The sequence below is a fragment of the Mesoplodon mirus genome (assembly GCF_964341445.2).
Source record: "Mesoplodon mirus genome assembly, chromosome: 9".
NCBI classification, from domain to species: Eukaryota; Metazoa; Chordata; class Mammalia; order Artiodactyla; family Ziphiidae; genus Mesoplodon; species Mesoplodon mirus.
The window spans coordinates 42,272,275-42,299,515 of NC_138985.1; the positions used below are offsets into that span (position 1 = coordinate 42,272,275).

A 27,241-nucleotide genomic window follows, 5' to 3' on the forward strand; every position below is an offset into this window, starting at 1 on the left:
TTTAATACTTTCATTTGAAAATGTTACATTGATGTAATTATGATAGCTGTATGTGGAATAGGAGGGTAAAGAAATGATAGTAGTCAAAAGCATTTTATCAAACTCTTTAAATACATATACTTAAAATCCAAAATTCAACTTAAGGAATTTACCCTAAGGAAATATGTACAAAGATTAATCTAAATGATTGTTCATTATAGCATTAATTATAATACATAAAATTGAAAACATTCTAAATAGCTACCAGTAGCAGACCAGATAAGAAATGTAGTCATTTCATACCAAAATCTATGGGATGCAGCAAATGCGATACTAAGGGGTACTAAGGGGAAGTAGGCCTATAAACAAGAAAAATCTCAAATAAGCAATCTAGCTTAACACCTAAAGGAAAAAGAAAACAAATGAAGCCCAAAGTCAGTAGAAGGAAGGAAATAATAAAAATCAGAGCAGAAATAAATGAAATAGAGACTAAAAAGACAAAAGATCAATGAAACTAAGAGCTGGTTCTTTGAAAAGATAAACAAAATTGACAGACCTTTATCTAGACTCACTAAGAAAAAAGAGAAGGCTCAGATAAACAAAATCAGAAACAAAAGAGGAGAAATCACAAGATACCACAGAAATACAAAGGATTATGAGAGAATATAACGAACAGCTATTTGCCAACAAATTGGACAACCTAGAAGAAATGGATAAATTCTTAGAATCAGACAACCTTTCAAATAAACAAATGGGACTACACCAAACTAAAAAGTTTTGCACAACAAAGGAAATTATCAACAAAATGAAAAGATGTCCTACTGAATGGAGGAAGAATCTGCAAGTCATATATCCAATAAAGGGTTAACATCCAAAATATATAAAGAATTCATAAAAATCAACAACAAAAAAACAAACAACCCAACTAAAAAATAGGCAGAGGATCTGAGTAGACATTTTTCCAGAGAATGCCAGAGATGGCCAAGAGACACATGAAAAGATGTTCAACATCACTAATCATCAGGGAAATGTAAATCAAAACCACAATGAGATATCACCTCACTTCCATCAGAATGGCTATTATACAAAGACTAGAAATAACAAGTGTTGGCGAGGATGTGGAGAAAAGGGAACCCTTGTGCACTGCTGGTGGGAATTTAAATTGGTGAAACCACTATGGAAAACAGTATGGAGATTCCTCAAAAAATTAAGAATAGAACTATCATATGATCCAGCTATTCCAATCTGGGTATTTATCTGAAGAAGTCAAAACCACTAATTTGAAAAGACATATGCACCTCTACATTCATTACAGCATTATTTACAATAGCCAAGATATGAAAACAATCTAAGTGCCCACCAATGGATGAATGGCTAAAGAAGATGTGGTACACACACACACACACACACACACGCACACACACAGTGGAATACTACTCAGCCATAAAAAAAAATCTTTCCATCTGCAGCAACATGGATGGACCTTGAGAATATTATGCTAAGTGAAATAAGTCAGATGGAGATAGACAAATACTGCATGATTTCACTCATATGTGGAATATTTTTAAAAAGCAAAATAAATGAACAAACAAAGCAAAACAAAAAGCTAACACATAGATACAGAGAACAGAGTAGTGATTACCAGAGGGGAAGGGAATGGGAAGAGTGTGAAATGGGTGAAGGGGGTCAACTGTGTGGTGATGAATGGAAACTAAACTTTTGGTGGTGAGTATGCTGTAGTATATACAGAAGTTGAATTATAATGTTTCATTATAATTATAATGAAACATGTTATAAACCAATGTTACTTCAGTTAAAAAGAAAAAGAAATGTAATCATTTAATAAACCTGTACTGGGTGCCCACTAGTATGAAGTTCTAGAAATAAATACAGTCAAGAGCAAGATAAGAAGTCCCTATTCATGAAGAGTTTACATTCCTGTGGGAAGAGACAGACAACACACAAAGAAAAAGAATTTCAGGTTGTTCTATGAGGAAAGTAAACAGGGTGATAGGTCATGGAATAACTGGTGGGTAAAGGTGAGTTGGGAGAGATAATGAAGATAAAAAGAATGATTAAGAAAAATTTCTTTGAGGAAATGATATTATGGCTGGGATCCAAAAGGAGAAATGGAGCCAGCCATAAAAAAGCAAGAAGAGCATTCCAGGGACAGATAACAGCAAGTAATAAGGTCAGAGGCAGGAAAGAGCTTAGCATGTTCCCAGAAGAAAAGAAGTCCAAAGAGTTATGAAATCATGAGGCTGGAGAATTTGGCATATCATAGGGCTCTTAGCTATGGTGCGTTGTACAGGTTTTCTTCCAAGAGAAACAGAAGACCATTTAAGTGTAGAATTTTCTTATCTATTCAACTTTTAAAAATATTAGTCTGGGTCCTCTGCGGAGAATGGATGCAGGTTACAACAAAACAAAACAGACAGTTTACTTAAGAGGTTATTGCAGTGGTCAAGGTGAGAAGGATGGAGGCTTGGATGTGGATGGTAGAAGCTGATTGCAAAGAAGTAGACAGATTCTAGATATATTTTGGAAATACAACAACAAACAAGAATTGCCAATGTAATGGATGTGAGGAATGCAGGAAGGGAAGAAAGTAAGGATAACTCCTTAGATTTTGTTTTCAGCAACTAAGTGAATGGGGTGACATTTACAGATGTGGGAGACTGAGACAGGGACAGATTTGCAGGAGATATCAAGTGTTTTAATTTAGACATAAGTCTGATATGCATATTAAACATCAAAGTGGATATCAAGTAAGAAGTTGAAAATGAGAGACTGAAGTGCTGGAGAGGGGTATAGGCTGGAGATGGAAATTTGAAAGTCACCAGCTCATAGGTGGCAATTAAAACAAAGTATTGGCTGAGATCATCCACAGAGACACAGAATAAAGTATAGATAAAAAAGAGGACAAAGGACTAAGCTCAGGGACTCTCCAAACATGGTAGAGTTTAAGATGAAGGCCAAGAGCCAGTAAAGAAAGCTGAGAAGTGGCCAATGAGGTAGTTGGAAATCCAGGAGAGTAAAGTACCAAGAAAAGCACAGAGGACCATACACTTGAGTCTCATTATTCCCAGATTCTGTGTTGGCAAATGTGCCTGCTCAATGAAATTTATTTGTAATCCAAAAATCAATTTTTGTTGCTTTCATTGTTATTTATGGACATGTGTAGAGTGGCAAAAATTCTGAGTCACCCAACACAGGTACTCCCAGCTCAGGCTGAACAAGGCAACACTCTGCTTTTTTGTTTGTGCCCTCATACTGTAAAGTAGTGTCATTTTTGTGATCTAGGTAGTGGCAAGTTTTTCTAATTTTTGTGCCTTTTGTTGATGTTTTCACTGTTTAAAATGACTCTCAAGAAGCATGCTGAAGTGCTGTCTAGTGTTCCTAAGTCCAAGGAAGCTGTGATGTGCCCTATGGCACATGAAAATACATGTGTTAGTTAAGCGTCATTCAGACATGAGTTATAGTGCTGTTGACCGTGAGTTCAGTGATAATCGATTGATGAAAATGTTGTGACTGGAGGTTCACAGAAACCAGGAACCAATGGTTCAGTATTTGCTCATTCAGTTTTCATGATGACTTTAATAGAACATAATTATTACAATAACGATAATTGACTGTTTTCTAATAAGAGGGAATGTTCAAGGGCAACACAGAACACTATAGGTTTAATAGAAATCTTATTGAACTTTTTTTTAATGTTGTGGGGAAAATGTTTGCAATATTGTAAGAGAAAACTGGGTTAAAAGATCAAATGCAAAGGAGAAAATAAAGACTTGTACACCGAAAACTACAAAATATTGTTGGCAGAAATGAAAGAAGATCTGAATAAATGAATTGGAAGACTCAGTGTTTTTAAGATGACAATCTTCCCAAATTAACCTATAGATTCAATTAATCCTTGTCAAAATCCCAGCAGGCTATTTTGCAGAATTTGAAGAGTAATCCCAAAATATGTGTAGAAATATATGTGGAAATGAAATGTCTAAAAAGAAGATTGAAGTTGGGGGACTTTCATTTCCTGATTTTTTAAAATAAATTTATTTATTTATTTAAACTCTAAAACTGTAGTACTAAAGGCAGTGTGATACCAGCATAAGGATAGACTGTCAATAAATGGAACAAAAATGAGAGAACAGAAGCTAGCCCTTACATTTATGGGCATTTGATTTTTAGCAAAGGTGCCAAGGCAATTCAATGTAGAAAAAATAGTTTTTTCAAGAAACAGTCTTGGGACAATTGAGAAAAAGAAGTGCAAAGAAGAAGTGAGGCCCTTACCTCACAACAGTCACAAAAATGAACTCAAAATGGATCATAGACCTAAGTGTCTGAGCTAAAATGTTGAAATTTCTAGAAGAAAATGTAGAAGAGAATCTTCACGATCCTCTGCAAAGAATTCTTAAATCCAAAAGGAAAATCCATAAAAGAAAAACCTGGTAAACTGTACCTAATCAAAATTTAAAACTTTTCTGTTTCAAAAGAAATCTTTAGGAAAATGAAAAGACTAGCCACACATTAGGAGAAAATATATGACAATCATATACCTGACAAAGAACTTGTATCTAGAATTTACAAAGAACTTTCAGGATTCAACATTAAGACAAGCAACACAATAAAATAGGCAAAATATCTGAATATGCGCTTCACCAAAGAAATATAAGAATGCGGGACTTCCGGGTAAGATGGCGGAAGAGTAAGACGCGGAGATCACCTTCCTCCCCACGGATACACCAGAAATACAGCTACACGTGGAACAACTCCTACAGAACACCTACTGAACGCTGGCAGAAGACCCCAGACCTCCCAAAAGGCAAGAAACTCCCCACATACCTGGGTAGGGCAAAGCGGAGAGATCCGCACACAGAGGATCGGTGCCGAGCGGCACTCACCAGCCCGAGAGGCTTGTCTGCTCGCCCGCCGGGGCGCGCAGCACTGGAAGCTGAGGCTCGGGCTTCGGTCAGAGCGCAGGTAGAGGACTGGGGCTGGCGGCGAGAACTCAGCCTGAACGGGGCTAATGTGCCACAGCTAGCCGGGAGGGAGTCCGGGAAAACTCTGGAGCTGCCGAAGAGGCAAGAGACTTTTTCTTCCCTCTTGGTTTCCTGGTGCGCGAGGAGAGGGGATTAAGAGCGCTGCTTAAAGGGGCTCCACGGACGGGCGCGAGTCGCGACTGAAAGCGCGGAGCCCAGTGACAGGCGTGGGACGCTGGGGCTGCTGCTGCCGCCGCCAAGAAGCCTGTGTGCGAGCGCAGGTCACTGCCCACACCGCCCTTCCGGGAGCCTGTGCAGCCTGCCACTGCCGGGGTCCCGGGATCCAGGGGCGGCTTCCCTGGGAGAACGCACGGCGCGCCTTGGGCTGGTGCAATGTCACGCCGACCTCTGCCGCTGCAGGCTCGCCCCGCACTCCGTGCCCCTCCCTCCCTCCCGGCCTGAGTGAGCCAGAGTCCCCGAAGAGGCTGCTCCTTTAACCCTGTCCTATCTGAGCGAAGAACAGACGCCCTCCGGCGACCTACACGCAGAGGCGGGGCCAAATCCAAAGCTGAGACCCAGGAGCTGTGAGAACAAAGAAGAGAAAGGGAAACCTCTCCCAGCAGCCTCAGAAGCAGCGGATTAAAGCTCCACAATCAACTTGATGTACCCTGCATCTGTGGAATACATGAATAGACAACACATCATCCCAAATTGAGGAGCCCGGAGTCAGTGCTGTGCCTCTGAGGTGGGAGAGCCAACTTCAGGACACTGGTCCACAAGAGACCTCCCAGCTCCACATAATATCAAACGGCGAAAATCTTCCAGAGATCTCCATCTCAACACCAGCACCCAGCTTCACTCAACGACCAGCAGGCTACAGTGCTGGACACCCTAAGCCAAACAACTAGCAAGACAGGAACACAACGCCACCCATTAGCAGAGAGGTGGCCTAAAATCATAAAAAGTCCACAGACACCCCAAAACACACCACCAGACGTGGACCTGCCCACTAGAAAGACAAGATCCAGCCTCATCCACCAGAACACAGGCACTAGTCCCCTCCACCAGGAAGCCTACACAACCCACTAAACCAACCTTAGCCACTGGGGACAGACACCAAAAACAACAGGAACTACGAACCTGCAGCCTGCAAAAAGGAGACCCCAAACACAGTAACATAAGCAAAATGAGAAGACAGAAAAACACACAGCAGGAGAAGGAGCAAGATAAAAACCCACCAGATCTAACAAATGAAGAGGTAATAGGCAGTCTACCTGAAAAAGAATTCAGAATAATGATGGTAAAGATGATCCAAGATTCTATTTCCCAGATCCAAAATCTTGGAAATAGAATAGACAAAATGCAAGAAACAGTTAACAAGGACCTAGAAGAACTAAAGATGAATCAAGCATCGATTAAAAACACAATACATGAAATAAAAAATACTCTAGATGGGATCAATAGCAGAATAACTGAGGCAGAAGAACGGATAAGTGAGGTGGAAGATAAAATAGTGGAAATAACTGCTGCAGAGCAAAATAAAGAAAAAAGAATGAAAAGAACAGAGGACAGTCTCAGAGACCTCTGGGACAACATTAAACGCACCAACATTCGAATTATAGGGGTTCCAGAAGAAGAAGAGAAAAAGAAAGGGACTGAGAAAATATTTGAAGAGATTATAGTTGAAAACTTCCCTAATATGGGAAAGGAAATAGTTAATCAAGTCCAGGAGGCACAGAGAGTCCCATACAGAATAAATCCAAGGAGAAATACGCCAAGACACATATTAATCAAACTGTCAAAAATTAAACACAAAGAAATCATATTAAAAGCAGCAAGGCAAAAACAACAAATAACACACAAGGGAATCCCCATCAGGATAACAGCTGATCTCTCAGCAGAAACTCTACAAGCCAGAAGGGAGTGGCAGGACATACTTAAAGTGATAAAGGAGAAAAACCTGCAACCAAGATTACTCTACCCAGCAAGGATCTCATTCAGATTTGATGGAGAAATTAAAACGTTTACAGACAAGCAAAAGCTGAGAGAGTTCAGCACCACCAAACCAGCTTTACAACAAATGCTAAAGGAACTTCTCTAGGCAAGAAACACAACAGAAGGAAAAGACCTACAATAATGAACCCAAAACAATTAAGAAAATGGGAATAGGAACATACATATCGATAATTACCTTAAAAGTAAATGGACTAAATGCTCCCACCAAAAGACACAGAGTGGCTGAATGGATACAAAAACAAGACCCATCTATATGCTGTCTACAAGAGACCCACTTCAGACCTAGAGACACATACAGACTGAAAGTAAGGGGATGGAAAAAGATATTCCATGCAAATGGAAACCAAAAGAAAGCTGGAGTAGCAATTCTCATATCAGACAAAATAGACTTTAAAATAAGGACTACTAGAAGAGACAAAGAAGGACACTACATAATGATCAAGGGATCGATCCAAGAAGAAGATATAACAATTGTAAATATTTATGCACCAAACATAGGAGCACCTCAATACATAAGGCAAATACTAACAGCCATAAAAGGAGAAATCGACAGTAACACACTCATAGTAGGGGACTTTAACACCCCACTTTCACCAATGGACAGATCATCCAAAATGAAAATAAATAAGGAAACACAAGCTTTAAGTGATACATTAAACAAGATGGACTTAATTGATATTTATAGGACATTCCATCCAAAAACAACAGAATACACATTTTTCTCAAGTGCTCATGGAACATTCTCCAGGATAGATCATATCTTGGGTCACAAATCAAGCCTTGGTAAATTTAAGAAAATTGAAATTGTATCAAGTATCTTTTCCGACCACAATGCTATGAGACTAGATATCAATTACAGGAAAAGAGCTGTAAAAAATACAAACACATGGAGGCTAAACAATACACTACTTAATAACGAAGTGATCACTGAAGAAATCAAAGAGGAAATTAAAAAGTACCTAGAAACAAATGACAATGGAGACACGACGACCCAAAACCTATGGGATGCAGCAAAAGCAGTTCTAAGAGGGAAGTTTATAGCAATACAATCCCACCTTAAGAAACAGGAAACATCTCGAATAAACAACCTAACCTTGCACCTAAAGCAATTAGAGAAAGAAGAACAAAAACATCCCAAAGTTAGCAGAAGGAAAGAAATCATAAAAATCAGATCAGAAATAAATGAAAAAGAAATGAAGGAAACGATAGCAAAGATCAATAAAACTAAAAGCTGGTTCTTTGAGAAGATAAACAAAATTGATAAACCATTAGCCAGACTCATCAAGAAAAAAAGGGAGAAGACTCAACTCAATAGAATTAGAAATGAAAAAGGAGAAGTAACAATTGACACTACAGGAATACAAAAGATCGTGAGAGATTACTATAAGCAACTCTATGCCAATAAAATGGACAACCTGGAAGAAATGGACAAATTCTTAGAAATGCACAACCTGCCAAGACTGAATCAGGAAGAAATAGAAAATATGAACAGACCAATCACAAGCACTGAAATTGAAACTGTGATAAAAAATCTTCCAACAAACAAAAGCCCAGGACCAGATGGCTTCACAGGCGAATTCTATCAAGCATTTAGAGAAGAGCTAACACCTATCCTTCTGAAACTCTTCCAAAATATAGCAGAGGGAGGAACACTCCCAAACTCATTCTACGAGGCCACCATCACCTTGATACCAAAACCAGACAAGGATGTCACAAAGAAAGAAAACTACAGGCCAATATCACTGATGAACATAGATGCAAAAATCCTCAACAAAATACTAGCAAACAGAATCCAACAGCACATTAAAAGGATCATACACCATGATCAAGTGGGGTTTATTCCAGGAATGCAAGGATTCTTCAATATACGCAAATCAATCAACGTGATACACCATATTAACAAATTGAAGGAGAAAAACCATATGATCATCTCAATAGATGCAGAGAAAGCTTTCGACAAAATTCAACACCCATTTATGATAAAAACCCTGCAGAAAGTAGGCATAGAGGGAACTTTCCTCAACATAATAAAGGCCATATATGACAAACCCACAGCCAGCATCGTCCTCAATGGTGAAAAACTGAAACCATTTCCACTAAGATCAGGAACTAGACAAGGTTGCCCACTTTCACCACTCTTATTCAACCTAGTTTTGGAAGTTTTAGCCACAGCAATCAGAGAAGAAAAGGAAATAAAAGGAATCCAAATTGGAAAAGAAGAAGTAAAGCTGTCACTGTTTGCAGATGACATGATACTATACATAGAGAACCCTAAAGATGCTACCAGAAAACTACTAGAGCTAATCAATGAATTGGGTAAAGTTGCAGGATACAAAATTAATGCACAGAAATCTCTGGCATTCCTATATACTGATGATGAAAAATCTGAAAGTGAAATCAAGGAAACACTCCCATTTACCATTGCAACAAAAAGAATAAAATATCTAGGAATAAACCTACCTAAGGAGACAAAAGACCTGTATGCAGAAAATTATAAGACACTGATGAAAGAAATTAAAGATGATACAAATAGATGGAGAGATGTACCATGTTCTTGGATTGGAAGAATCAACATTGTGAAAATGAGTCTACTACCCAAAGCAATCTACAGGTTCAATGCAATCCCTATCAAACTACCACTGGCATTTTTCACAGAACTAGAACAAAAAATTTCACAATTTGTATGGAAACACAAAAGACCCCGAATAGCCAAAGCAATCTTGAGAACGAAAAATGGAGCTGGAGGAATCAGGCTCCCTGACTTCAGACTATACTACAAAGCTACAGTAATCAAGACACTATGGTACTGGCACAAAAACAGAAAGATAGATCAATGGAACAGGATAGAAAGCCCAGAGTTAAACCCACGGACATATGGTCACCTTATCTTTGATAAAGGAGGCAGGAATGTACAGTGGAGAAAGGACAGTCTCTTCAATAAGTGGTGCTGGGAAAACTGGATAGGGACATGTAAAAGTATGAGATTAGATCACTCCCTAACACCATACACAAAAATAAGCTCAAAATGGATTAAAGACCTAAATGTAAGGCCAGAAACTATCAAACTCTTAGAGGAAAACATAGGCAGAACACTCTATGACATAAATCACAGCAAGATCCTTTTTGACCCACCTCCTAGAGAAATGGAAATAAAGACAAAAATAAACACATGGGACCTAATGAAACTTCAAAGCTTTTGCACAGCAAAGGAAACCATAAACAAGACCAAAAGACAACCCTCAGAATGGGAGAAAATATTTGCAAATGAAGCAACTGACAAAGGATTAATCTCCAAAATTTATAAGCAGCTCATGCAGCTCAATAACAAAAAAACAAACAACCCAATCCAAAAATGGGCAGAAGACCTAAATAGACATTTCTCCACAGAAGATATACAGACTGCCAACAAACACATGAAAGGATGCTCAACATCTTTACTCATTAGAGAAATGCAAATCAAAACTACAATGAGATATCATCTCACACCAGTCAGAATGGCCATCATCAAAAAATCTAGAAACAATAAATGCTGGAGAGGGTGTGGAAAAAAGGGAACACTCTTGCACTGCTGGTGGGAATGTGAATTGGTACAGCCGCTATGGAGAACGGTATGGAGGTTCCTTAAAAAACTACAAATAGAACTACCATATGACCCAGCAATCCCACTACTGGGCATATACCCTGAGAAAACCATAATTCAAAAAGAGACATGTACCAAAATGTTCATAGCAGCCCTATTTACAATAGCCCGGAGATGGAAACAACCTAAGTGTCCATCATCGGATGAATGGATAAAGAAGATGTGGCACATATATACAATGGAATATTACTCAGCCATAAAAAGAAATGAAATTGAGCTATTTGTAATGAGGTGGATAGACCTAGAGTCTGTCATACAGAGTGAAGTAAGTCAGAAAGAGAAAGACAAATACTGTATGCTAACACATATATATGGAATTTAAGAAAAAAAAATGTCATGAAGAACATAGGGGTAAGACAGGAATAAAGACACAGACCTATTAGAGAATGGACTTGAGGATATGGGGAGGGGGAAGGGTAAGGAAAAAAAAAAAAAAAACCAACACAGCTTAATTTGGGGAATTTGGAAAATATAGAAAAGCATAATGAAGAAAGTGAAAATCGCTAATAACTCTCCCACCCAGTGATAATCATGGTTATTTTGATATATTTCTTTCTGGTCTTTATGTGTTTATAAACGTATATATAGGATCCTCATGATTTATTTTATAAAGTTTCATATTTTTAATTACATTGTAAGAATATTTTTGTCATTTTGTGAATGTAAACACCACTTTTTAATGTAGGTATTCCACAATTTATTTAATCAATTCCCTGCTGTTGACTACATGTTCTTTCCAGCTTTTCACTATTTAAAAAACACATCATTGTATTAAATAGGAAAATTTGAAAGCCTAGTCAGAGGGAGTGTCTGGTGGGGCAACAGAATTAAGTGGCATGTTGATTTGCAGAGTTTGTTTTGTTTTGTTTTTCTTTTAGTTTTTAAAAATTGCTCCATAACAAGGAAAATCACATTCTTTACTTTCTGTATACCTGAACATTCTTATCTTGTCTGTTATATGTGCTTGTTTTCATTTAGTTGTTGATGATTGAAAGTGAGGAATTGGAAGGGCAATTTGTCCAAAGCTGGCTCACTCAGCCTGGGTGCATTTATCTACCTTACAGGATTATTGTGAGGATGAAATGACCTAATACATAAAAAGTGCATGGACAATGCTATCTACATGCTATATGCTCAAGTAATGTTAACTGTTATTTGTTTACTATTTGCTGTACACTTTGGAAAACAGTGACTCACAGATAGGTGTTTGAGGGGGTGCTATAGGATTCTCTGACCTTGGTTTAGTCTTATTCAGTTGTTTTACTGATTATTAATTGATGACTTCTCACATGATTGTTTCTTCCACTGTGCTTCTATAGTATTTTATTTCATACATTTGTCCTCATATTAATTTTTTCATATATATCTTTTTGGCTTATTTCTGATGGGAAGATTTTAAGGATAGTGATGAAATGGGAGATACATTTAAATGGATGATGAAGATAAAAAAAAAAAAGAAATATAAGAATGCTTAAAAAGTTAATAAAAAATGCTTATTAGGGAAATGCAAATTAAAGTCACAATATGATACCATGTCATACCTACACAATGGCTATAATAAAAAAGACAGTAACAAGTGTTGGTGAAGATGTGGAGAAACTGGAACACTTACACATTGTGGTGGGAAAGTAAAATGATATATCCACTTTGGAAAACAGTTTGGCAGTTTCTTAAAAAGATAAACATAAACTTACCATATGACCCAGCAATTCTACTCCTAGGTATCTACCCAAGAAAAATAAAAACATATGTCCACACAAAGATTTATATATCAGTGTTCATAGATTCGTTATTTATTAATTTTTATTTTTGTGGTACACGGGCCTCTCACTGCCGTGGCCTCTCCCGTTGCGGAGCACAGGCTCTGGACGCGCAGGCCCAGCGGCCATGGCTCACGGGCCCAGCCGCTCCACATCACGCGGGATCCTCCCGGACCGGGGCACGAACCCGCGTCCCCCACATCGGCAGGCAGACTCCCAACCACTGCGCCACCAGGGAAGCCCCGTTATTTTTAAATAGCAAAAAAATGGAAACACTCCAGAAGTCCATTATTTGGTGAACAGATAAACAAAACATGATATATCCTTGCAATGGATTACTATTAAGCAATAAAAAGGAATAAACTACTGATACACATCATAACATGGATGAACCTCGAAATCATTACACTTAATAAAAGAAGCTAGGTGCAAAACCCTACATGTATGTTTCCAAGCACATGTAATGTCTAAAAAATGCAAATCTTTAAAGATAGCAGATAAGAAGTTGCTTGGGGCTGGGGGTGGAAATGGGGATTGATTGCAAAGGAGGAATCTTATTTTCAGAATAATTGTCTGATAAGTAAGACAAAGACACAGACAATATTAAAACATTAAAATTACATAAAACCATGAGTCATTGTCTTTGGAAAGTAGGTAAAATAAAAATTTTCAGTTCTTGATTATTATAGATGTAAGAGATATTATCTTATCCCCACCAAAACAGTTATATAAAACAAGGTTTCCCAGAAATGTGTTCATCAAAACATTAGCTCAGCAGGATGTTTAGTTTCCATAGTCAAACAGGTTTGGAAAACTTTGATTAAATTGAGCCTTAAGTATGCTTATCTGTCCTAAGTGTATCCAAGGAGGCTGTCATATACAGTGTTTTCTGAACCATTTTGACTACAGAACCCTTCTTCACCATATACCTCAAATATTTCCAAAACAGTACACTGGTTTGAGAAACAATAACATAACAAACACAACATTATAAATGTTAAGAATGTTTCCTTATAAGTTTAGTAATCTCTTAATAACCATACATAGATTACATAGACATATCTTATTTTCCCTTTTATTACCTGTTTTTAAGATAGATGCCCCTATTTTTAGAAGTTCCAAACTTTTTTGTAAGAAACTCATACTTAATGATTGTAACACCAGAACCCTGCTTTAATATTGTAAGACTAGAATTCAGTAGAAGGCAGTTCCTGGATCCTAATCAGGAATTTTTAAAAGATGCAACATAAATAAACTTTATGTAAAAAGTGCTAAAAAATAGAAACTTTCCCTCAAAGAAAGTTGAGACTACAGCAAAGCACAACTTGAGGCAGCATTATTCACACTGTAGTCCAGAGCAGCACTGTCCAATAGAATGTTCTGTGATGAAGAAAATATTCCATATTTGTGCTGTACAATATGGCAGCCAGCCATATGTGACTTGAGCACTTGGCAAGTGACTGAGAATGAGAAACTAAATTTTAAATTTTATCTAATTTTAATTAATTGAAGATTAAATAGTCACATGAGGCTGTGGCTAACAGTGTGGAAGGTCAAGAATTATGGCCCAGAGGGTGTCACTACAATGTGATGGATGTCTCTTGGGGTTGTGTAGGATGGAGGCTTCATTTTTTGGGGAAAAGAATAAGAGATCACTTAGGTCGGATAAGACTCTGTTAGTTTCAGTGAGACACTACTGAAATCCAGCGAATATACTAAGTTTGCATTTCTCTAACAAACTCAACACATGTGACAGAGGAAAGCATATTGCTTAATACACAAGCCTACAAAAACAAAATGTCCCTATACATTATCTATTTCAGACTTTACTATTTTTAGTCTGAATACAACTTTACTATAATAGTCTGAATAATTAGTCTCCGAAATTAGCCTGAATAAAACTTTACTCTTTTTATTTATTTATTTTTATTTTACTATTTGTTGCACACATCTTCTTGGCTTTTAAATTTTGCAGAAGTGGCATTTTTCTGTAAGTTTTGTAAGAAAAAAATTTTAAAAAGGAAAAAGTAGTCATTTAACCTCTAGGTTATGTACCTTCAGTTCTAGGAAACAAAATTTAGATAAAAATGCAAATCCCAAAACAACATTTCTATTGATGACAATTTTGTCAAAACTGAAAGCATATGAACTTGTATACCTTTCAAGTAGGAGAAAAAATTATAGTTACACAATTATAATTGTGTAATTATATTTTCTATACCAAATAAAAGAAGAGGACATGTTTGCTTTACTCATTTATATGCAATATTAATGATCAAACATTTCAGTTTTCTTCCGTATAAATATTGAATAAAGCAGCATGCAATGAATATGATATTAACATTTCATCTGGACTTACACAATCATATCTTCATTCACCTTCTTTGGAGACTGAGTACAGTTCCGATAATTTGCTGTAAAAAAGTTTTTTTAAATTATAAAGGAAATTAATAAATTTATAATTGGCCATGATGTCTTTTATACATAGCCCTCCAAACCAAATATAGTCCCTTCTCAAGAAAATGGACTTAATGACTACACACTGGTTAATGATCATCTTATTTTCTATTCTTTAACCTAAAATTTGAAATTGTTATCTCTGGTCTCAAGAAGCACACATGCAACATGAAAAATTATAAGGAAATATTAACCATGTAGCTCATATGTGGAAAGAATTCTTTAGGACATCTCTGATTTCAGGTAACAGGTACATAAGTAATAGTAATAGAATTTTCCTTTCCTGTCAAAGTTATGCATTTAGAATTCAGTTTGAGATACTCCAGGGAGTAATTTAGAAAGTCCAAGAAAAGCAAGAACACAAATGAAAGTTGTAGAGGTAGGAGTCACAGGAAAAATTTAAAAGAAGCTCATTGAAATTTGTTGGGTATAACAAGGATAGCAACATCATAAAATGGTATTTAAATAATCCTTGGTTTACCAGTTTGCCATGTAAACTTTTCTATATATATTCTAGCAAAAACTACATCATACATTAATTAGTATACCAAGGTTGTAATTTTACCAGAAGCACAAAACAGTGGTTGATATCAACTATCATAATTTTCTTTCTTAAATGGCCATAATAAACATTTGTAATAAATTGCAGACAACATCCTCTTCATATCTTACATAACCACAGTATCATCACATATGATGATGTCTATGATCTTTATTTATGTGCAAACAATCATTTTTCCTTTATTCCATTTTTGGAATTGTGGTAGGAAGCATTTTTAAAGCAGCTTATTAAAAATATCAGAATTGACATAGAAGTATTAAAACTCCGTAGAAAGTTTTAATGAAATTTAACTGAGTTAATAAAGAGAATACATATTGTTTCTAAAAGTGGTTCCTACAGTCACATAAAAATGGCATAATGTCATTTTGGAGATTATATTAATAGACGTAGAATGTGCAAAAGTTCAGTGCTGGCATAAAAATGGGCCTCTGATCAATATGATAGTCATTATTCATATTTTCAATTGTAGGAGCAAAAAAATCCTCCTCTATTATTCTTTAGAAAACAAATGTTAGAAGGTTGACAACATGCCTTAATATCTCCACTTCTCTTTAATAATATGTTATACCAATAATATCCATACATTTATCTAAATCTTTATCAACCTTTTTATGTGTTCATTACATTTGAAAAAACACACAATGAAACTCGAGAAACATGGAGAAGCCTTAAACAAAAACAAAATTAAAATTCAGGGGCTTCCCTGGTGGTGCAGTGGTTGAGAGTCCGCCTGCCGATGCAGGGGACACGGGTTCGTGCCCCAGTTCGGGAAGATCCCACATGCCGCGGAGCGGCTAGGCCCGTGAGCCATGGCCGCTGAGCCTGCGCGTCTGAAGCCTGTGCTCCGCAACGGGAGAGGCCACAACAGTGAGAGGCCCGCGTACCGAAAAAAAAAAAATTCAGTAATATCAGTCAGTTATGTATTGACTATCCTATCTAAAGCTGACAAAGCAATCAATTATAGAGCAGACCTAACCAAAGTACCCCTCCTAAACAGACTGCCTTAGGTTGCTAGGTTTATTCTTTCTCCCTCCTGCCCTCCTTCCCTCGCCCCCCCCTTCCCTTTCTTCACTCACTCATTCAGAGAGAGAGAGAGAGAGACATATTTGGCAATCAATAAATATCTGCTCAATGAATTGGCAGTTCCATTTGTTTAACGAACAAAGTGGCATCTTTACCTTCTATCATTAAAATATCAAAAAATTAATAACTGTGTAGACAGGATATCCTCACATGGAAGATGGAAGCTATGGATTTATTCACTTAAACAAGACTAGGGCATTTGAAAAATTAGGCTTTGGGTGGAAAGTAAGAGGGTATGAATTAGTATTTAAAGTCAAATAGGGCACAGATGGTCTCCAGCCTGCCAACTCACCTTACAGATTTTGTACTTGCCAGCTTCCATAATTGTGTGAACCAATTTCTTAAAATAAATCTCTCTCTCTCTCTCTCCCTCTCTCTCTACGCAAACACACACACAGACACACACACACAGACACACACACACTTTGTATTGGTTCTGTTTCTTTGAAGAATTTTGACAAATACAGATTTTGGTTCTTTGGTCCCTGGCAATACAGAAGAATAAATGCCTTAAATATTATATAGATATTGTTTGACAAGAAAATAATCTGTATTATAAGTTTAATGTTTGTTTTATTTAATGCTTTTGAGTCCCTAGCAATATAGAAAAGTAAATATTGTACTCACTTGTGTTGGTTTTGACTAGACATCCACTGATAAGGCTGTCACTCATTTCTCCTAAAATCAGTGACATTACAGGAAGACAGGCCCCATTTACTAGTGATGCTAGTAATCCTAGGATCATGAGTATGATGTCCAGTCCATCAGCAAAGCAAAACTGAGGAAAACAAATAAAACATGGTAGCATGACTGCTGTTAAAAACAAACACCAAAAACCAACCTACAGTTTTTGCCATCAAGTAAATGTTATTTTACAAATTAAGAGGCCAAATAAATGTATAAAATCATGGATAAGTATTTATATATAAAGTAAAAAAAGCCCCTGTTCTTAAGGATTTACAATGTACTTTGGAGAAACTATTGAAAAATAAGGTAGAAAAGTCAGTACAAATTGTAGATCTCTGACACGTCAGGTCAGATGTGCATATAAATCAGAAACTTCTTCCATTTGGTTGATTCTGAAATAAATTATGATATTTGAAAAGTCTGTAATGACAATATCTTGGCTTAATGAAATATCTTGCCTTATGAAAGTTGATCTTCAAATTTTCAGTTCCCTAGGTGTATCAACGTAACAGCAATGACACAACTAAGTGCAAAGAACAGTAACTACCTAGTAAAAATTAGTTCACCAAATGTAATGAATCATATTTTTCATTCTTATTTTAAATTCCTCAAATTTTTTGTATTCAGGACAACATCTATCCTGTAAGTAAGGGTCTATGATAATTTTAAGGCTGTTTGGAATGAGAAAGGAATGCCTGAAAGTCAAATAGTGAACACTTTGTATTCTATGCTATAATGGGTCCCTACAGCACTATTCCAAAACCAAAACATGAACAAAACTTGAAAAAGTGGATTACTTATCTTACTGAGAGAGGTCAAGATAAAACGTATAAGGTATTGAAATAAAATTAGATTTGAATAGCAGCAAAAGGAACTTAGTACATATTTTATGAATGGATATTGAGAAAATTTCACGTTTTTCCATTCACTCATGCAATAGCTAAAAAATATTTATGGAGGAACTGTCATAGCATTGTACTCAGTACTACAGATGATAAGAAGGTATCTGCTCCTCCACCTTCCCCTAGAATAGTGTGTTATCTACTTGATAAAGCTTGTCATGTTCTGCTACTTTCCAAGTTTTTAAATATTTGACTTTTGAAAAAACAGGCACTGCTGCCTATGTATTTCTAATGACAATGACAACCAGGCTGACATAGAGATTAGGGTCGGTGGAGGTGATGTTTTAGGGACACGTCTGAAAATGTTCCTTGAACATAGTCCCAAAGAATTGTGCTGCCACACTTTTTGATGCATAGGATTTATAAAATATTTACGTAATTTTTTTATTTAAAAAGGATTTATAATATTTTAAAAATAATAAAAGCAACTCATTTCAATGTATTATCATTGGAAAATATTGAAATGTAAACATACAATAGCAAGAGTCACTCATAATTCCCCACTACTGAGAAATAACCTCTGATAACATTTATGCAGCGCACACACACACATACACACTTGCCTGCACACACATACACACATATACATGCTTTTTTGGGCAAAATTGGATCATTGTATGGATATTGTGTTATTTTTCTTATCTCTTATTGTGGAACTTATGGATTTTTTATATATATTGATATTTTTCCTATTGGAAATAATAGTTTAATGAATTCTTTTCTTAAAATTCCCCTTTTCCCCAAATAGATGTAAATTATCAAACAAAAACAATCATTCTATGCACTCCTGACAATTCTCTAAAATTTTCTGATACATAGACATACTTTCTAACTAATTTCACTTACTATCTCAATAGGTCTAACAACTTGCTGTCTTACTTTGGGCAGTTCTTGCAGTTTTCTGGAAGACAAATGTTTACAATGGAAAGATTACCATGTGACTATAATTTGCAAAATTTTCTAATTAAAATTTTATTGAAGTGTCAAATTTCACTCATTGGTAACCAGTTTATATCAACACTGACATTTTAAAAGCAAACTTAATAATAGACAGTACAAAGATTTTTAGTATAATCACTGGGAAAGTTTAAGTCATCACTGGTTGTCTCTACATTATTTAGGTAACAACTGAAGATACATCTGGAGTAGAATTTTTTTTTTATTGTGATAAAAGACACATAACATAGAACTTACCAGCTTAACTATTTTTAAGTGTGTAGTTCAGTGGTATTAAGTACAATCACACCGTTGTGCTACCATCACCATCACCCACCCAAAGAACTCTCATCTTGCCAAACTGAAACTCTATACCCATTAAATAACTCCTCCCCCGTAGCCACTGGCAATCACCATTGTACTTTCTGTCTCTAGGAATCTGACTACTATAGCTACTTCATTTTAGTGGAATCATACAATATTTTGTTTTTTTCTGAAGGGCTTATCTCGCTTAGCATAATGTCTTTAAGTTTTATCCATGTTGTAGCACGTCAGAATTTTCCTCCTTTTTAAGGCTGAATACTATTCCATTGTATGTGTATATATATATATATATCCCACACTTTGTTCATTCATTCACCAGCAATGAACACTTAGGTTTCTTCTACTTTTTGGCTATTGTGAATAACGCTGCTATGAATATGGGTATACAAATATATCTCTAAGTCCTTGTTTTCAATTCTTCTGTATCCAAGAGTAGAAAAGCTGGATCATGTGGTAATTCCATTTTTAATTTCTTGAGGAATCATCATACTGTTTTCCATAGTAGTTGCATCATTTTACATTCCCACCAACCCTGCACAAGTGTTCCAATTTCTCTATATCCTCAACAACACTTCATATTTTGTTATATTTTATTATTACTATTTTTTTAATAGTAGCCTTCCTAATGGGTATGAGGTGGTAGATTAGAATTTTCAAACCCTTTGTAACAAATTACTCAAGAGCAACTGAGGGGTTTAAATGAAAGAAGTTCTATTAAATACACATTAAACAAATATACTGAGAATTTTGTCCCCCATTGAAAATTTCATTTCTTAGCTCACATTTCAAGGAGCTCCAGATGAAGAATGTAAATTTTGTCCATTGATTTCAGAGAAATCTGTAATCTGTCAATTACACACACACACACACACACACACACATACATATAAGATTATGAAACTTTAAAAGAAGGGTGGAGGGGATCAGATTAAATTTTCCAAGAGAGACGTCACAGAATGATGAACTTCCAAGTCTTTTCTTCAGCTTTATAACATATTGTTCTGGCTGCTTTCATAAATGACAAGTCACTTAATTTTATTCCATCTGAAGTTAATAATTTACTTATGTATTGGGCCAGCTTTCTCTGAGATGATTCATAGATGACAAAAAAAATATTCCTTCAAGATTATAAAGGCTACAACCCCTTCTCCCTACCCAAATGTGGATTTTAAAGCTTAAGACCTAGTAAGTTATCTTGTTTTGATAAAATTTTGTTTCAGGAATATTAAATAACTAGTGATCTAGAGGGGTTCACTACCATTTTACAGTTTATACATCAAAATGTAACACAATTATTATGGTAAAAGTGGAAATTAAAGATTTTAAACCATTTCCATTTTAAATCTCTAAATTAATGAATTATAGGTGTAGGACATTTTATAACACACATACGAACACACACATAGACACCTATTTACTGAAAAAATAATCAGAATCCAATATTTTGTTATGTACCACATGGAGTGAAGGATTCATGGAGAATTAAAACATAAATATTCAAGTATTTTCTCTCTATATGCTGGTAAGCTATAAGAAATTCAGAAGAATAAATATCTGAAGTAAATACTAAATCAGTAAATCCTGTAGCTATTATACTTCTTAAATTTACTATTAAACCACTTATAACACTGATTATGTTGAAGTCCAGCAAAATGCAAACAGCCCTGCTATTTTTGGAAAAAAACTATAAACATTTTTGCTACAGCTGAGAAAAGGGTAAGGTATATTTGAAGTTGCAGAACAGTTTTTGTAGAATTTAGGCAAAGCTTACCTATTTCTCTGATAATTTTCTTGCATTTCTTCAACTCAGAATTTGCCATCTTATTTACAATGTAACTCTTCTGAAATAAAATATTAACAAGTATATCATGATGATGTGAATTTTTATCACTTAGTCAATATAACGCATTCTTTACATCCCTAACAGCTTCTAAAGAAGCATGCTTCTGAGTTTCACCGTGCCCCCACTACCCCCAACTCCAAATGAAGTTTCTGGTTACCTAACTCACCAACTCAGAGTTTTTTTATGAATTTATAACTTCTTTGCTTAACTCTGGGCTTAGATTTGGAGCTAATAAAATTCTAGAAATGGAATAAAAGGAGGAAAGCCAGACTCCATGAACAATGCATGTTTTCCTAGAACATTAGATTTTATTCCTGACCCTGATTTTATACTCTGACCCTGATTTTATTGTTACTGATGAAAATCTTTAAATTAACTATTGCTTAGTTTTCTCTGTAAAAAACTGATGCAGTAGTTTCTGTTAGCCAACAGCTTGAAGGACTAAGGTTTTTAGTTCACCAAATATAAGGAAGTTAGAGCTTCTACCATATATGAATTAACCGCTCTTAAAAATTAGAATAGTAAAAAACCTCATTTATTATTAAAATTATATTAAGTATAATGTATTCTTCCTTTAGATGATACTTTAGGATCTTAGTTTGTCTTAGGTTGCAATTATCAATATAAACTATCATTTCATTGCAAATATTCAGTTGTTTTTGCCTCAATCTGATTTGTTAGACCATGTAACGTATTACCTATATTAGGATGATTATAACAAATGCAAATTTAAACTCTAGAGTGAAATTAGTAATTAATTAAATACTTCCTAAGCCTCTGTAAAAACCTGTAAAATACACTTTCAAAGGTATGCTTCTCCATGAAGAAATGATCACAATGAGTCAGAAATGGTTTTAGCACTTGAGAAGGAAGACATGATACAAATACACTGGCATATGCTTCCTGTTTTGGAAACCAATGGTCATAACTTCATACAAGAAATCTTCATAATTGCTGTACTGATGTTATACCATCTCCAGTTATTTAATGGAGTTTAATTTAATCCAGTAAGTAATTAAACTCTATCAATCATTACACTTTATAGAAATTAAGTTATATAATAAAACTCATAAATTCATAAAAAACCCCAAACAATTTAGGCCTACCTTGGTAAGTGCATGATCTCTTCATTTACACAAAAATTATGTGTAATTTCCCCCCTCAACAAATAACTAACTGCTCTTTCAGAACTGTGTTTTTCTAAGCTTATTTTCTGATCACGCCTTAATATCTGATTACAACAATGGTGAATCTCCAGGTAAAGCACACTGTGTTCTTATCATACTGTACTTGGGAAACAAAGTGAGCAAAGAAAACTCATTGAGCCAAATAAACACTCTTTTTTTTTTAATTTTTAAATTTTTTTTGTTCGCTACAATTTAGATTTATTTATTTATTTTTAGTTCTCAGATGGCTTTTCTTTTTAAAAAAATTTTTATCATTATTTTTTTATATCTTTATTGGAGTATAATTGCTTTACAATGTTGTTAGTTTCTGTTGTACAACAAAGTGAATAAGCTATAAGTATACATATATCCCCATATCCCCTCCCTCTTGAGCCTCCCTCCCATCCTCCCTATCCCACCCTTTTAGGTCATCACAAAGCATCTAGCTGATCTCTTTGTGCTATGCAGCAGCTTTCCACTAGCCAACCATTTTACATTTGGTAGTGTATATATGTCAATGCTACTCTCTCACATTGTCCCAGCTTCTCCTTCCCCTTGTCCTCAAGCCCGTTCTCTACGTCTGCGTCTTTATTCCTGCCCTGCCACTAGGTTCATCAGTACTGTTTTTTTTTAGATCTTTTTTGACCTACCTCCTAGAGTAATGGAAATAAAATAAAAAATAAACAAATGGGACCTAATGAAACTTAAAAGCTTTTGCACAGCAAAGGAAACCATAAATAAGACCAAAAGACAACCCTCAGAATGGGAGAAAATATTTGCAAATGAAGCAACTGACAAAGGATTAATCTGCAAAATATACAAGCAGCTCACACAGCTCAATATCAAAAAAACAAACAACCCAATCCAAAAATGGGTGGAAGACCTAAATGGACATTTCTCCAAAGAAGACATACAGATTGCCAACAAACACATGAAAAGATGCTCAACATCACTAATCATTAGAGAAATGCAAATCAAAACCACAATGAGATAACCCCTCACACTGGTCAGAATGGCCATCATTAAAAAATCTACAAACAATAAATGCTGGAGAAGGTGTGGAGAAAAGGGAACCCTCCTGCACTGTTGGTGGGAATATAAATTGATATAGCCACCTTGGAGAACAGTATGGGGGTTCCTTATTTTTTATTTTATTTTTAAAATTTATTTATTTTTGCTGTGTTGGGTCTTCGTTTCCGTGCGAGGGCTTTCTCTAGTTGTGGCAAGCGGGGGCCACTCTTCATCGCGGTGCGCGGGCCTCTCACTACCGTGGCCTCTCTTGTTGGGGAGCACAGGCTCCAGACGTGTAGGCTCAGTAGTTGTGGCGCACGGGCCCAGCCGCTCCGTGGCATGTGGGATCCTCCCAGACCAGGGCACGAACCCATGTCCCCTGCTTTAGCAGGCAGACTCTCGACCACTGCGCCACCAGGGAAGCCCTGGAGGTTCCTTAAAAAACTAAAAATAGAACTACCATATGACCCAGCAATCCCAATACTGGGCATATACCCTGAGAAAACCATAATTCAAAAAGATACATGTACCACTATGTTCATTGCAGCACTATTTACAATTGCCAGGACATGGAAGCAACCTATGTGTCCATCGAGAGATGAATGGATAAAGAAGATGTGGCAGATATATACAATGGAATATTACTCAGCCATAAAAAGGAATGAAATTGAGTCATTTGTAATGAGGTGGATGGACCTAGAGTCTGTCATACAGAGTGAAGTCAGAAAGAGAAAAACAAATACCATGTGCTAATGCACATATATGGAATCTAAAAAAACACTCTTTTTAAAGATGTGTAGTGTCTATATACCCAGTTTTCTATTGTTTAGTCCCATAATGTTTTTTAGTTAGCTGAGTTAGTAATTATAATAAGTAAAATAAACCTTTTCAATGTCAATGGCACATTTGCACAACAAATATTCATTGACTAATCCTATATGAAAAGCATTCATTTAATTATCTCACTGTCGTTACCCTTAAATAATCACCTCCTTCTCTGATTTCCTTCTGAACTTTGCTCAAAGCTGTATTATGTTCATTGAAGCATTCTGACTTGTATTACAATTCATAGTTACCCTATTAGATTATATTTATTTACCTATTCCTTCATGAATTCATTGAAACAAATTTTGAGCTTATATGATGTGGCTGCTAGTTTATAAAAATAAAAAGATATTTTCCCATCTCCTAAGGAACTCACACACAGTTTTTCTCTGTACTACAGCCTCACTACTCAGTGTGGTCCCAAGACCAGCAGAATCAGCAACACCTGGGACCTTGTATAATTTAAATAAAAAAAAATTGTGGTAAATCCTGTTCCATTGATTTAAATATCTGTTTTTATGCCAGTACCATAATGTTTTGATTACTGTAGCTTTGTAGTATAGTCTGAAGTCAGGGAGAATGATTTCTCCGGCTCCATTCTTCTTTTTCAAGATTATTTTGGCTCTTCAAGGTCTTTTGTGTTTCCATAGAAATTTCAAAAACTTTTTTTCTGATACTGTGAAAAATGCCATTAGTAATTTGATAGGGGTTGCATTGCATCTGTAGATTGCTTTCGGCAGTATGGTCATTTTAACAATGTTGATTCTTCTAATCCAAGAATACGGAATATCCTTCCATCTGTTTGTGTCATCTTTGATTTCTTTCATCAGCATCTATAGTTTTCAGGTCTTTTGCTTCCTTAGGTAGGTTTATTCCTAGGTATTTTTTTTTTTTTATGTGATGGCAAATTGGATTGTTTTCTTAATTTCTTTCTTTTTTTAAATTGAAGTATAGTTGATTTACAATGCTGTGTTAGTTTCAGGTGTACAGCAAAGTGTGTACAGTTATACACACATATATATTAGACTCTTTTCCCTTGTAGGTTATTACAAAATATTGAGTAGAGTTCCCTCTGCTATACAGTAGGTCCTTGTTGGTTAACTATTTTATATATAGTAGTGTGTATATGTTAATCCCCAACTCCTAATTTATCCCTCCCCCACCCTTTCCCTTTGGTAACCATAAGTTTGTTTTCTGTCTGTGGGTCTATTTCTGTTTTGTATATAAGTTCATTTGTATCATTTTTTAAGATTCCACATATAAATCATATATTTCTCTGTCTGACTTACTTCACTTACTATGGTAACCCCTAGGTCCATCCATGTCGCTGCAAATTGCATTATTTCATTCTTTTTTATGGCTGAGTAATATTCCAGTGTATAAGATGTGATATACTTAATTTTTCTTTCTGATCTTTTGTTGTTTGTGTATAAAAATGCAACAGATTTCTGTGTATTAATTTTGTATCCTGAAACTTTACCAAATTCGTTGATGACTGTAGTATCAATAGTTTTCTGGTAGTATTTTAGGATTTTCTATGTATGGTGTCATATCATCTGCGAACAGGGACAGTTTTACTTCTTCTTTTCCAATTTTTGATTCCTTTTGTTTCTTTTTCTTCTCTGCTGTGGCTAGGACTTCCAAACCTATGTTGGATAAAAGTGGCCATAATGGGCATGCTTATAGAAAGCCCAGAAATAAACCCACACACTTATGGTCAATTAATCTATGACAAAGGAGGCAAGAACATACAATGGAAAAAAGACAGTATGTTCAATAAGTGGTGCTGGGAAAACTGGCAGCTACATGTAAAGGAATGAAATTAGAACATTCTCTAACACCACATACAAAAATAAACTCAAAATGGATTGAAGACCTAAATGTTAAGACCAGATACTCTAACACTCCTAGAGGAAAACATAGGCAGAACACTCTTTGACATAAATTGCAGCAATATTTTTCTTGGATTCCTCTCCTAGAGTAATGGAAATAAAAACAAAAATAAACAAATGGGACCTAATTAAATGGAAAAGCTTTCGCACAGCAAAGGAAACCATAAACAAAACATACAACCTGTGGTCTGGGAGAAAATATTTTCAAACAATGCTACTGGCAAGGGATTAATTTCCAAAATATACAAACATACAGTTCATACAGCTTAACATAAAAAAAAAAACAAACAACCCAATCAAAAAGTGGGCAGGAGACATAAATAGACATTTCTCCAAAGAAGACATACAGATGGCCAATATGCACACAAAAAGATGCTCAATATTGCTAATTATTAGAGAAATGCAAATGAACACTATAATGAGGCATCGCCTCACACCAGTCAGAATAGCCATCATTAAAAAGTCTACAAATAAAAAATGCTGGAGAGGTTATGGAGAAAAAGAAACCCTCCTTCACTGTTGGTGGAAATATAAATTGGTACAGCCACTATGGAGGACAGTATGGTGGTTTTTTAAAAAACTAAAAATAGAGCTACCATATGATCCAGCAATCCCTTGCCTGGGCATGTATCCAGAGAAAACCATAATTCAAAAAAATACATGCAATACATTCAATGTTCATTGAAGCACTATTTACAATAGCCAGGACATGGAAGCAACCTAAACGTCCATCAACAGAGCAATGAATAAAGAAGATGTGGTAGATATATACAGTGGAATATTACTCAGCCATAAAAAGCAACGAAATTGGGTCATTTGTAGAGACGTGGATGGACCTAGAGACTGTCATTACAGAGTGAAGTAAGTCAGAAAGAGAAAAGCAAATATCATGTATTAATGCATATATGTGGAATCTTGAAAAATGGTATAGATGATCTTATTTGCAAAGCAGAAGTAGAGATACAGGCGGAGAGAACAAATATATGGATATCAAGGGGGAAGGGGGGTGCGAGGAATTGGGAGATTGGGATTGACATATATACACTACTGATACTATGTATAAAATAGGTAACTAATGAGAACCTACTGTATAGCACAGGGAACTGTACTCGATGCTCTGTAGTGACCTAAATGGGAAGGAAATCCAAAAAAGAGGGGATACATGTATACATATAG

At 35.7% G+C, this 27,241-nt stretch overlaps 1 protein-coding gene across 1 annotated transcript in view; it reads right to left on the minus strand.

Annotated features, from left to right (window-relative positions):
- ABCB5 (ATP binding cassette subfamily B member 5) overlaps nt 1–17,224 on the minus strand; it is a gene marked incomplete at both ends in the record, with an annotated part of 106,841 nt that extends 89,617 nt beyond the window's left edge. The window contains 2 exon segments of the mRNA XM_082632971.1: nt 14,737–14,791; nt 17,107–17,224. Of these exon segments, the coding sequence (XP_082489097.1) occupies nt 14,737–14,791; nt 17,107–17,224 (173 nt within the window).
- Nucleotides 17,225–27,241: the final 10,017 nt, after the last annotated feature.